This window comes from Merops nubicus, unplaced genomic scaffold (genome assembly GCF_000691845.1).
Source record: "Merops nubicus isolate BGI_N331 unplaced genomic scaffold, ASM69184v1 scaffold7328, whole genome shotgun sequence".
In the NCBI taxonomy this organism is placed as follows: domain Eukaryota; kingdom Metazoa; phylum Chordata; class Aves; order Coraciiformes; family Meropidae; genus Merops; species Merops nubicus.
This window is the reverse complement of record NW_008625053.1, coordinates 368-14,486: the sequence shown is the minus strand read 5'-3', so window position 1 is coordinate 14,486 and position 14,119 is coordinate 368. Positions and strand designations below refer to the sequence as shown.

Below are 14,119 nucleotides of genomic sequence, written 5' to 3'. Positions count from 1 at the left end.
AAATGCACTGCACTTCTACACTAGAGGGGCATAATGAAGAGCAGCATTTTAATTGCAGCTTCACTGGCAAAAATGGTTATTTTCAGTTTATTCAGTTATTACTTTAACTATAAAGACACTTTATTGAGAGGTGCTTTTATTTTTTTTAAGATGATGAATAGGTACATTATATTATTTCAGAGGTTTTATGAAAGCAAACTAACAAACTGATTAAATATTCACATCAGCATGGGACCCTCATCCTCTTCAAATGCCACTTCCTGAGAAGCAGCCAAGGACCACTGGCACAAGGACTGACAGTCGACCCGTTTTCCATTCAAGCATTGCAGAGATGCAACCCAGGAAAAGCACACAGAGTATGCATTACAATCCCTCAGTGGATCAGATCTATAAGGCAGAAACATTTCCTTTACTAATGATCCAAGAAAGTCATTTTCAAAATGGCCCAAACAGATGTATCACATTCCCAAAACATACCAACTTTAGCTTCCATTGAGAGTAATGAGTAGTCACAAATAAGCCCAGTAAGAAAGCCAGATTTGGTTTCCCTGCTTAGACCAATTCCTCATTAAGGCTAGTCATAAAAGCATGTATGTATTCAACCACTATTTGGCAAAGCTTGAGTTTAAACAAACTTCTTTTCAGATTTTCGTTTGTTCACTCTAGCATTATTTTTGTACTAAAACTCAAAAAGTGCAAAAATATTTAATTATATCTTCTTAAAAAAAAAAAAAATTCATTTTACTGGTGCACCCCCAATTTCTCAAGAGTTAAATCCACTGCCAGCAATGGATAGAAAAGGCAACACCAGCATAAAAGAATCAAAGTGCATTTCCAGTCTGCCAATGCTCCATGGATTGGCAAGCCACCATCTCATATTTGCCACTGCTGTAGATTATGCTGAATTCGTTTTATGAAGTCTGTATCACACACTAACAGACAAAGTCTGTCACAAAGTCTTGGGGATACTGCAAAGAGTCATCAAAACGGAAACGTTTGGAGACCATGGTGCTGTCCTCTGGAATGTTCTCTTTGTCCTCCTTGCTGCTGCAGGTACCATTGCAGCTGGATTTCACACTCCACTCCTCTGAGCCCTTCGTGGCGTGTCCCGGCGTGGGAGGAGAGCAGCACCTTTCCTCAGGGCTCCACAGGAGGGTGAGCTCCCCTTGCTGCAGCCACAGGTCAGAGAGACAGGCCTCTGCTGTGGGTCTTTCCCTTGGAAAGAGGAAAGGGCAAAGTTGCTGAAGTTAATTTTAGAAATACTAACACAGTCACTAATATAGCTCTGACATATTCAGAAATCTTCAGTGAAGCTGGCAGTGAAGGGTTAATAGTGCTGGTTTTCCAGCACTGCCAGGGCTGCTACAAAGCCAGATTAAAAACCACACCTAGGGTTAAGCACCAGCAATGTGCATCTCAATGTTAGTGGGCAGTTTCCCCTGCTGCTGAGTATCAGCAGAGGTAAGCTCTTCATCAGAACAAGGGACAGGCCTTGCTCAGCTCCTACTCATAGACCCGTGGAATATCTCCATTATTGTGTGTGTATATATATACACACATATTTACACTTTGGAAGTCCTGTGTTTATACAGGACATTGTAAATAGGGAGGCAAATGAATATTCAGCCATTAGATTTTCAAGGAGGGCCAAATAAAATTGTATCATCAGCTCTGACATTTTGCTGTGTTTTACTCTTGCAATTCATGTGGCCTAAACCCTTCCAAAATATAGTTACTACCAAACAAACCAGACACCAAAGTGTTCCTTCAGATAACCTAGTACAGTGCTACTACAGTTTTCCTCATACTCTACATTGCTGAGTTCCACAGAACTTGTTGGAAATGCAGAGCCCACTGCTTGTCCTTAACTCTACCAGAACACATGACTATTTTTTGGCCAGAGAACTTTTTAAAAGACTGAATGTAGCAAAACACTATTTTTGAATACATGCTCAGAGGATTGCCAAATTCTTATATAAAATCCATTGAAATAGAAAGAGACATTAAAGGTAAGTCAAGAAACAAGGAAGCACTGTATCAGAAAGATTCCACTCTGTCTCTCAAAACTGCAATAAAAAGTTAAATTACAGACATGAATGTGACCTTTCTGGAATATATTTCATCAGATTTGTTAATAATCCATCCTCTGAATAAAAAACCCAAAATAAAAAACCTCAAAATAGAAGCCTGGTGATAATAATAGCCAGACAGCGAGCCTAAACCTACACTTTAAATTATCCAGCTGACAATAACAGTGCATTCTGAAATGTCTGACTAATCACATCAGTGGCATTAAGATCCCAAATTAACATTCACTTTTTCTAGGTGGCCCACAAACATAAAATGTTAAGATTCTTGCCCAGAGGAATTTGTTACTTACTCTGGATTTTTTCTGAGAAGTTTTTGAATGAAGTCTTTGGCAGGCTGTGAAACTGATGAAAATGTTTCTTCTGAGTAATCCACGTTAACTTGAGAAATATTAAGGTAGGTTTCCTGATTATCAGCTCCCACAAATGGAGATTCTTGTGTCAGCAGCATGTATGAAATTACACCTATATTCCTGAGAGAAGAACATAATGTATAATCCTACTTGGGTGATGACATGATATACCCCCAATATTTACTGTGCTGCCAATGAAGCTTCCTGATGTATGGCACACTCAGAAGTTATGAGATTCAAGCATGCATGCACATGCACACACAAGGAAAGCTATGTATCTATCTTAATGATGGGTTTCTTGAAAATTGCTTATTTTTGATATACCCTTCTCTTCCCATTGAGATTCTTAGGAAAAGGAAACCACTTTTATATAGCCCATTCTTGGGCATATGGTAATTCTGGATGATAGAACTAAAAAAAATAAGACTTCTAATCTGTATATAAATAACCCCCCATCTTTCACTACAGTTCTGGTTGAAGTATGGTGTTACAATATCCCCTTGTGGTTAAAACACATTCACTAACAGATTTACTTACTATGAGATGGGAATTTCAAAGGAGTAATTAGATCATAGCAACTTTGAAAACTGAACTTTATTTAGATGCTCAAGAAGAGCACATGATGTTTTTAAGGAAACATCTCAAAGCTAGCCTTTACACTAACACAGCTCATGGCTACAAAGGCATGTTTAATAAAGCTGTGAATTATTTTAAGATATCTGTCTCATCTTTTTTGTGACTCATCCTGCAGATATTGCTCTAACAGTAAGTGTAAAGTTAATTCTATTAAACAAATGAAAAGTATTTTTTTATGATAAGGAAGTGGGGAGAAAGGAATGTCCAAGAGTATTTAATATCTGAAACACGTCATCTAAGAGTAACTAATACCTAAAATATGCTATCCAATCATTATTGTTCCCTTAGAACAAATACTTATATTCTACATGCTCAGAAGCCACCTGCACTCCACACTAGTTGTGCAAGAAACCCATATATAGTAACTCCTGTAAGCCCCAAGTTATATCCTGCCACCTCCAGCTCCCTCCCAACTCTTGGTCTCTTTTGGTCAGCCCACCAAGAGAGGGGTATTCTGGTAGCTAGATAAAACTGCCGCAGTCTGGATCTGGCCCCTAGACTGTAGAAATGGTCATGTCTGAATAAAATTAACATATACAACCTACCACATATCTGTAGCTGTGGTAATAGGATCATAGTTTAAGATTTCTGGAGCTAGAGAAAAAATGGGGAGAAGAAAAACTTTAATAGAGATATTGTTCAAGTGGCCTTGAATCATACACTACATTTCCGGCAGGTTTTTGCCAACGATTACTATGAGACTAAACATGCAGTTTCAATAATCAAGTTTATAAATTTGGCAAGCCACAAGGGTGGAAAAAGTTATTTCCCTTTGATTAGACAAAACGATGTTTCATCAGTTCACACTAAAATGTCACTATGTGGCCTAAAGTCTGTTCTACCTGAGACTCAAGATCTTTGTTTATCAGATGTATGCACACAAAGGTTCCTCTAGGAGGTTTTCAAACATAGCTGTTTAAGGGCAATCCCTTTTATTAGACAAAACGATGTGTCATCAGTTCACACTAAAATGTCACTATGTGGCCTAAAGTCTGTTCTACCTGAGACTCAAGATCTTTATCAGATGTATGCACACAAAGATTCCTCTAGGAGGTTTTCAAACATAGCTGTTTAAGGGCAATGCATAAACCCTTCAGCATGCTAACACTGCATAGCCAGATGACCAAGCCATTTTTGGGATCAGTGGCTGTGAGTGTACACTAGATAGCAAGGTGTTCACTGCAGATGGAAATGCTCTTCAAATGGAGTGTAGGCAATCATTAAGGAAGCCTGCCCCTCGGAGGGGGCCAAGTGTTAATGGCAACCTTCCCCTTGCCGAGGGACACGTTAATCTCATTAAAACATCATCCTAAATGGCATTGCTAATTGAAAGAACATTTCTGTACACATGTTAATGTTGTATTTTAACTCTAATCAAAAGAATTTAACAGCCAAAATCTCTTGTTGATTTATCAGTCTGCAACACAGCAAATACTAACGCATGAAATCAGAGAAACGCTTATTTATGTCACTTGGGATTTAAAATAGTTGTTTACAACTCTAAAGAACATCTCAAAACATGGTGCCTTGTCCTGTTGTTCTTTCTCTAGTAAGGGCTGATAAGCTGACAAGCACATTAGATGAACTGCTCCCATTTTCTCAGAAAGGGCAAAGCAACTCTCCCATACCTAGATACTCTGTGGTCCCCATGATCTGCCGCAGTTCACTGCAACTCTCCAGCTTCCGAGACATCCCAAAATCTACAATTTTTACATCACCAAGAGGATTGATGCTGCTCAGCAAAATATTTTGAGGCTAGAACAGAAAAGATTTAATTCTCAATAAAGTACAAGCCATCAAAAATATCCAAAGAACTAAATGACATTTTAGTTTCTGTTATACTTTCTCTCCTCATCTTTGTAACATATTTAATAAATTACTTTATGATAATATTAAACTGAGGATAAATCATTAAAAGTCTGCTTTATCCTCACCTTTAAATCAAGATGAACAATATTGTTTTCATGCAAACAGCGTAGTCCTTCAAGTATTTGTCTTATAAGTCTTACAATGTCCCTTTCACTAATTCTGTCATCCAGATCTGGGACACACAAGTCAAATATTTCTCCTCCAGCAGCACTGAAACACATTCAAGGACATTTATGTATTAAGTTTGAATTTTCACACAAAGTGAGAGAAAAAAATACTATATCATACATATTTATATAAGATACATTAATACTCTCAAAGTGTCTGGGAATATTTGCCAGTCAGGGAGGGGTTGTTTTGGTTTTTTGTTTTGTTATTATGGGAGTTTATGGTTGGTTTTGTTTGTTACACACACTAATGCCAAGACACATGATATAAACATGTCAAAAAAGAGGAAAAAAAAGCCTGATGATGCTTTTTCTTTCCTCCTAGCCAGCAATGGCAGTTGAGACAGTGAAACAACTTTGTGACTGAAAATCAGAGAGGTACCAGGAGGAAAATCTCACATGCTGTTGCCAATTAAATACAGAGCTGCCCAGTCAGTGAGCAGTCACCTTCCAGAATTCCAGTAGACACACAATATGCAGATACACAAGGACTCAGCTCTGTCCTTTTGAAATTGATTGTTTCCACACCAACAAAGATGAGATTGACAAGCTTCCTGTTTTCACACAGCATCTCAAATGTATTTTCCTCAGAAAAAGGCTGTTGTTCACTTACAGAAAACCTTCCTACTAGTGCAGCAGGAAGGAAGCATAGAAATAACTGTGCTGCATGTGGTTTATTAGTTATACCTCTACACTTTGCTACACTGTCAGCTGTCTCCTTTCCTGCTGGGTCTGAAATCATTCATCCTGCTTTAATTGCCTGAAAGGGCTACTTCAAAACTACAGCACAAAATGATACTCAGTATAAAACCTTCCTATGTAGTCCTGGTTTCTGTATCTTCAAGAAGTGTTTAAGATTAGTGAAGATGGAGAAGGGCATGTAAGAAAAGAGACAGTTGCTATACAAAAAGAAATCAGAGAGACACCAACTCTTCACTCTGGTTAGCAGGATGTGGGGAGACTATGAACGAGGCTTACAAAAACACCAAGGCTGATTTAGAGATGAACAAAGAACCGTTATTCACCCAATCCCACAATGTAAGAACTAGGAGGCTCCTGATTAAATTGGTTGATTAAAACAGATAAAAGTATTTCTACACACATTATGTAATGAACATGTGGAACTTATTACCACCGAAGCAAACTGTATCAACAGGTTCAAAAAAGGACAAAAGATTCACGGACAACAGGCCCATGAACAGATACTAAAAGAACCTGCAGGGAGGTGTCCTCAGTACAATACCTCTGGCAGCACTGCAAAGAGAAGGGATGGCAAAAAGTGGACAGGCTCCTTAGCTCTCCCTAAATAGCATCTCCCTACAGGCATTGCTGGAAATGTCAGATTAGACAGACCACAGATGTGACTCTGCAGGGCCTTTCTTAGTTCAGTGAACAGAACCAGATTTGAAAATGAGTACAGCTTCCTGGTACACTTGTAAAATGAGTTAGTGAATGTCTGGATTCCTCCCATTACCTCTGACCCTCAGAGCAGAGGAGTAACAACCTCTGTTGTGGAGCTTTAGAAGTATTCACATCTTCAGTAACTCCTTCTACAAAGATTGCCTTATTAAGAATTAGCATCCATTTCTCTCCTTTATTTAGAAAATGTGTTCTTAAACTGATTCTTACTACATCTTCCAGAGACCCCCATCAATTCAATCCAACAACAGCAAGGACCATATGTAGGAGATAAAATACAGTTAAATGGGAAATACTTATCAACTACATGTAAGAGACTTATTCTGGCAATTCTTTTAAAGTACTGCTTCAGAATCCTGATGAGAAACAAAAAGACTGTGTATTCTGCTACAGAAAGATGTAATTTAAAAGCACAACCAGCCCTCTGCTTCTCCCAATAGAAGAAGAAACTGCAAGAATTCTGAACACTGCTACAGAGTGGATCATTAGCACCAATGTGGTATAGAGCAAGACAGTTGGCTGAGCCAAAACAGAAGCAAGAAATTCAGTATGGCTTTTATGTAAGCTTGCACTGGTTCTTGATAAGAAAAATGTCATATGGACTTTTGTCTTCAAGAAAAAATTATGTTAGGGATCATCTAGTACCAGAAAAAAAAAATAAATTAAGATTGTCTAGCTACATTCTTTGGAAAATTTGAAGGAATTTATGATGGTGTGTGCAGACCACCATTAACAGCTCTTCAGATACTTTGTACATAAACCTTAGAAACCTAAACAGAGACTTTCTTCATTTCACAAACTAGTATTTTTATTCCTTATGATCTAAACAAAAGTTTACACAGAGCAAATAATAGGTAATTCAAATTGAATTCCCAAATTAGACTTGTTTTCAGAGCTAATTAGAAGCCAGAGAGGGATCTAAAAAGCTATGGAAATACTGGAGGAAACTGCTTCAAAAGCCAGTTTTAAAACAGCAAACCCACCAAATTTAGACCCTCAGAGCCTGCAAAGGAATTGCAGGTTTTCAGTCACAAAGAACTGTCAAGTGGTGACTGAAGTTCACAGAACATGGACATGTTCAGCTTCTTCAAAATCTAAGTGCTTGCTATCAGTAGCTACTTATTTCTTGGTATGATTTAAGATGCATCAAAGCACCAGGCACTTTCTATATGTTTCAAGAATATTCTCTCTGGTCAGCTTGCACGAAAAATCCCTTAAGGAAAACAATAATAATTACAGAAATTAGTTTGTATTAGGCTAGCCTGACCCAAAAATTCATCAGACTTTTTTTTATAAAAATCCAACTAGCAGCAGAAAAATCTGCTCAAAGAGGCAAGCTTTAATCAAAATTACCTTCCTGTGGTAGTATTTAAAGGCAAATAAAATATTTATTTGAAATTGAATGAAATTGTCCATGAACCCGAGTCACGTAGAGAGAAGAAAGAAGAATCACTGTACTTTTTTAATAGCTTTTTGTAGAAAAAAAATCTCCATTTAAAAAAAAAAAATTGTATTACAGGTCTACTAGAGGTCTTGGTGTATTTTCTTTTATGCCTTACTCAATATTCTTTACCATAACTTATTAGTTGTAGATGTAGCAGAACACACAAAACCGAACAAACAACAAGTGATTCAACTCTTGCATTTACATGAAAATAAATCATGCAAAAAAGTCCCTCAGAGCTTATAAAGCACTGAAATATTAGCATAACGTAGTGACAAACTTGTAACTACAGACGTGGGACACCTGATGAAGGCATACTTACTATTCCAACACCAAGATGATTTCATTTGCTGTTTCATAGACTTCGTGGAGATTAACGACGCGAGGATTAGATTTCATTAACTCAAGTACAGCAATCTCATGAAGAATCTCTGCTTTGCAGTCTTGACCTCTTCTTCTTTTTTTTAAAAACTTGGCTGCATACTCTTGGCCTGTGGATTTAGCTATACATTTTCTAACCACAGCACATCTTCCTCTGCAAAACAAAAGGGCAAACATTAAGAACTACGACACTAAAGCTACATGAATTTCCATTAGAAATAAAAAGGCATGGAAATAACTGGAAACTAAAACAAGCCCAAATGATTATCAGGGGAACACCATGTCTGGCCTGTTCTTACACTATGCATTGAACATTCTACTCCACCACTGTAGGAGAAAGGATACTAAGCTAGATGGAGCTTTGGCAAGGTTCAGTTCCCTTTAAGCACACTAGCTAAGCACTACATCAGGTTACATGGACATCCTGGCTGTAGGATCACAGGACCTAGAGTAACTCAGGTTGGAAGTGACTCCTGAAGGTCTCCAGCAAAACCTCCTGCCTAAAGCAGAGCCAGCTATGAGATCCTACCAGGCTGCCCAGGGCTTTGTTCAGGCTGGCAATATTCCACCAAAAAACCCACTCAAGCACATTGTAGCACCTACAGGTTACAGTAATAAACAAAGCAAACCCTTGTGAAAGCAGAGAAGGAACACAAAAACAAAGTACATCCCTATGCTGAGGGAGGGAGAGGGGAAGGTCTTCAGTGCAGAAAATTTTAGTCAAAGAGAATTTCCCTCCACAAATCATGTAGTACTGCTAAAAAAAAACCACAAAACAAAACCACACAACCAAAAAAACCAGGTATCTGCAGAATGTTTAAAACCATCTTAACAGAAAAACATCCACCTCTTAGCATTCTCTTTCCCATTTAGCTGGGCAGTGTGCTGCATTATTTCCTAGCCAGCCGTTTAGGTATGGAAACAAAAATGTTTTTGGCAAATGGATGTTTTTAAAAGAAAACCACATTCTGTAGTTAAAACACCAAGCTGACCTTTTAAAAAATTAGGAGAAAAAAAATGCAGGTTTTTAAGCCAAGTTATAAACTCCTGAAAAAACAGTTTTATAATCACCAGTTCTGCATTCCCAGAAATGCCTAGCTGCATACTTGCAAAGTGTTTTCAAACTATACAAGAAGCATTTTTTAAAAAAAGCCAACTCGAAGGGCTAAAATAAATTGTGGAAAGTTCTAAAAACAGTTGTAAAACTGTGGACAAAGAACACGATCTACACTTAAGTCTTCAAAAAAACGACTTTCACACATGTTTTTGTTACCACTGCATACTAAGAACAAACGTACTGAAGGACCCGAGCACTAAGCTGTGCTGCTTTCAACTCGATTGTTCAGTAGAAAAGACTATGCTGCCCTGCAGGCTTTGCCTTCCTTCTGACATAAAAAACCCCAATGCCTAAAAGGAACATCTCTTAAACAAACAAGCACATGCCTGAGACATTTTGAAAAAAAAAAAAATCTAGACCTTGGTATTTAATTAAAAAAGGTATGAGCATCTCATAAAAAAAGTTCCATTGGGAAATAACCATTTTAAATAATTTGTACAAATTAACTAAACTATTAACCACAAAGTTGACCTTTAATCACACTCCTGCAGGTTATTTATACACAACAAAACAGCTCCCTTCATCATTTAATTTCAACAAACAGTTGTAGAATTTCTTAGTCCTTTATTACCTTTCTAAATATTTTGCTTTTAAGAGTACAAAACTCAAAAGAAAAATTTAAGAGGTGAAAGTTATTTACAGTGTGATAAATACACACTCTTCCTTCTAGCAACTATTTGTAAGCCTGAAATGGCCAAGTCCTTTCCCAGTGAATAAAACTGCAATAATAAGCTGGATTAACAAGTTCTTGAGTTGAATTTCATAATATTCCAAAGTTTAAGTTACTGTTCCATAGTTTACAGTCTCATTTGAACATCACATCACTATGTCAAGCACGTTTCACTAAAATTAAGAAAAGGGAAGTGGTTGAGTTTCGTAAGAACATCAAGATGTCCCCCAATAGTTTTTGCACAGCTTCCTTGTAGTTGCTGTGGGTGTAAGAGCTTTGAAGGCTCATGGTATCTCCAGATTGATGATGTAAGAATCTCCATTTGTTTATACTGTGTTTGTAGTGTGCCAATTACAACAAAATTAAGACAAAAAATTGTTCTAGGACAGCGACATTTCCCCAGAAATGCAAAAAGATTCAGGTCTGAAGTGCTGCACTGAAGAAAGCAAAGGATTCCCCACTCCCTGCTGCCTGCAAAGCAACTGCTTCACCATCACACTTCACAGCCGTTTCATGAGACAGACTGATTTCAAGTTGTTTTCATATCCTAAGTTATAAACCACAGAAATTCAACTACTTCACAAGAGGCCAAGCCATCCACACTCTGGGGACAAAACTCCTTAACCCACTAAACAGAACCTGCCAGCTTTGTGAGTCAGTGTCTTAAATACCAAAGGCCCTAAAAGATAAGGGTGTGGGAGGAAGAAATGGGACTGGGGAAGCTTAAGCAGAGAAGAACAAAGGAACTATTTACTAAGCAACCTGAAGAGGAAGAAGAAAATTGCAAGTGGAAAGAAAAGCATATTAAATCTTTTAGAGAAGCTACAAAGGTGGATTTCACATCACTTAGGAAGTGTTGTAAACACTTGAAATATTATTTATATACACACACACACTGTTAGGCCAGGAAAAGTCAAAAGTATGTTTGGAAAACACACTACTCTGCTTCTGTTTCTTTGCCCTTTGGCACTTATTTTGTTATGCCTGTTTATACATGTATAGAAAGCAATTATTAAAGATTGCATTTTGGGATGCACATAAATTCTATATTTTTGTTTGCTTCAGACAACAACTCACAGGCACATAATCTGAAAATCCAGTGTTTTCAGAATCCTGGAGTTCTAGACAATGGTGCATATAACTCCTTACTTAGAGCCTAGAATCCAAAACTAGAGCAGAGAGAGGTAAGCAGAGAGAAAAGTTATAAAAGTACACCTTGCAGCTCATAGAAGGGGAACAGCACATGCTAGGGAAAAAAACCCACACAAACCCAAAAGAACAATGAAGGCTGAAGAGCTTACAAAAATCACACACAGAAGAGCATCTCTGCTGACAAAACAAGCTGTGGGTGCAAAGGATTGCAATGTAGCACAGCAAGACACAACTGTAAGACCAACCCATGCCACTTCTGCTCAAGGAGCCTGGCAGCATGGCCCTGGCAGCATGTTTGCACAGCATGACACACAACTCACTGAGTATTTTCAAGGTATAAAATAACCCTGTGATTTAAAAAAAAAGCATCAACTTATGTCTGATGCAGTATCATAACTACCAACGGTTTTCTTTGTCTTCTTTTGATTATTTCCTGTTTTACTGTTGCAAATCTGAGCAAGGGAAGCAGGCTGCAAAACTGTTCTGCAATAGCAGGTGGTTTGAAACTTTGCTTGAAGGTGGGAGGGGAGAGAAAAAAGGTCTTTGTTTCCTGGACTTCAGAAAAACTCAACCAAACAACCAGAACCACCAACTCAAAATCCCCACTCTGTGTCTTCCAGTATTACCCTGTGTCATCTCTTCTTTAGTTTATGTACCTGGAATGTGACGTGTGACTAGACAGGGGAAATGGAAGGAAAAGAACGTGATCCCAGGTGGCGTGCCTATGAAAAGAGGCTAAGCCCCCCTGACATGGAAAAGGCTGGCAGCTTATGTCTCACTGCACCTTCTCCTGGTCCCTAGAGAACCCTTTGGATACTGCAAAGGAGGGGGTGGGGAAGGAAAGAGACATACTTCAACCCCCATCTACTGCCAGGAAAGGTCCATCACTGCACAAAGAGCTCTCTCCCAGCAGAAATTCCTCTTACTAAAATAAACAGAACTAATCTTACCTTCCCAGCTCTTTTGACTCAAGCATATAAAAATTGTGGAAATTATCTGTCTTGATTTGTGTCTGCAGAGATGTAGCTAACAAGCCAGAAAAGCTTTTGTTCTCCAGCTTTTTCCTCGACATAGTCAGAAACAGGTCTCTCTCTTCCACCAGTCACCTGCTAAAGAAAAACAATTCAGACTTTTGCAAATTTCCTAACTACAGCACAGAAAAATACACAAATATTAGTAGTTGGGTTTGTCTGACTAGAATAGCTTTAAGTTTGCTCAGTCATGACCTGAAAACAACACATTTAAGAACTGTAAAACCAAAACCTAAGAGGAATACTAAAAAAGACATGCTAAGAATACTAACTGAACTATCTTTTTAAGAATTTTAATGTTTGAGATAAATTGGTTTGGTTTTGGTTTTTTTGGTATTTCCCCCCCCCAAAGCATTTCCATAAGACATTAGGGATAAGCTTCATTTCTAGTTAAAATGCTTGTAACTACTTACTATTAATATGTGTATTTTTTTTTTTAAGTTTTTTGAGAATAAGTTTTAACTCTTCTTTGGATTCTGGGTAAGTTGCAGTAATTCTCTTAAGTTTACACTTTTAGCTTTTGTCCCCGGGGGAACTTAACTAAAATTCCTTCCTGTTTGTTGTCTGCAACACAGCAGGAACAGCTAACAACAGAAGAAGAAAAAAAAAGGGTTTTTTTCCCAGTGGGAAGATGCACATTTCTAATTAAACTCACCCATAACTCATCTAATGTTCATGTGAACTCTAGATTAACTGTCTGAAAGCAGCACAAATGGACAGCATCCTCTTTGCAAGTTAAGATCATTTAGAAGCAAATGATGCAGTAATTCTGACTAAATTATCTTAATAAACCAGTAGAACAGCACGTTATAAAGATACAGCCACCCACGTTATTTCTACCACTGTTAAAAAAAACCCGACCAAACAGTAAATCTAGTGGGTTTTGGCATTCACTTTTACACAGATGCCTGAAGCATCTCTCCAGGTGAAATGCAAAAACAAGGCAGAAAAAAAGTTATTGAAGGATAACAGAAGCCTTAATGGTTTTATTTAAGTTAAAGAGTAGCTTTATTTTTATTAGCAAAGAGGAAAAAAAAACAAAACCCCAAACAAATCACTAAGCAAATTACAGTTCAGATACAGTTAAACTTATAAAAATACACTTTCAGTTTTCAAACAACAGAAGTGTACTACCAAAGTTCTGGGGAGCTCTTGAACTAGTTATGATAAAAATACATTCCAGTACCCATCAAACGTTGTTCAAATTACCAGTTCTTGGAACATGGGCATTCATACTGGAACTATTTTGAATTTAAATCAGGATTCATGCTTTAGCCAGAAAAAAAAACCCCAAACACTACACAGTTTAAAAGTATCTTCAAAGTAGCATTTCATAAGCATGAAATAGTTTCTCAAAATAACGTACCAAGGGTTCAAAATACAATCTAACGTTCAAGTTTTTGAATCACTTTTTTTATAAGAAACACTCCTTCCTTTTGCCTCAGTTATGTGACAGCTGATGTAACATCAGTCCAGAGGCAGATTCAGATGTTTGAAATTCCACACAACTCTCCTTAGAGCTGTACTCACCAAATAGAGTTTAATAGTTAAATTTGTCTTGCTGGGGCAGGACATCAGCATAAAAATATTTAGACAAGTGACCTGATTGAAGAGTTTATTATTATAAAATTTATTATGCAAGCTTTCATTTTCTATCATTATTCTTAAAGGGTAATTATTAAGGAGATATTTTGTCTTACACTGAATTAACTTTGTTTCTTTTGTAAGACACCCCATCTCCTCTTTCTACCTTTGTGCCGTCCAGACTAGAGAAAAACACAGCGCTAGCAGGC

At 37.6% G+C, this 14,119-nt stretch overlaps 1 protein-coding gene across 1 annotated transcript; it reads right to left on the bottom strand.

Moving 5' to 3' along the window:
• Nucleotides 1-665: 665 nt before the first annotated feature.
• Nucleotides 666-12,397, bottom strand: STK17B (serine/threonine kinase 17b). The gene is made up of 7 exons (XM_008945539.1): nt 12,246-12,397; nt 8,298-8,510; nt 5,011-5,155; nt 4,705-4,831; nt 3,622-3,670; nt 2,381-2,560; nt 666-1,215 (listed from the first exon to the last, which is right to left on the bottom strand). Exons 1-7 carry the CDS (start codon nt 12,365-12,367, stop codon nt 933-935), a joined length of 1,119 nt encoding a protein of 372 aa, XP_008943787.1. The 5' UTR covers nt 12,368-12,397; the 3' UTR covers nt 666-932.
• Between the last annotated feature and the right edge of the window lie 1,722 nt (nt 12,398-14,119).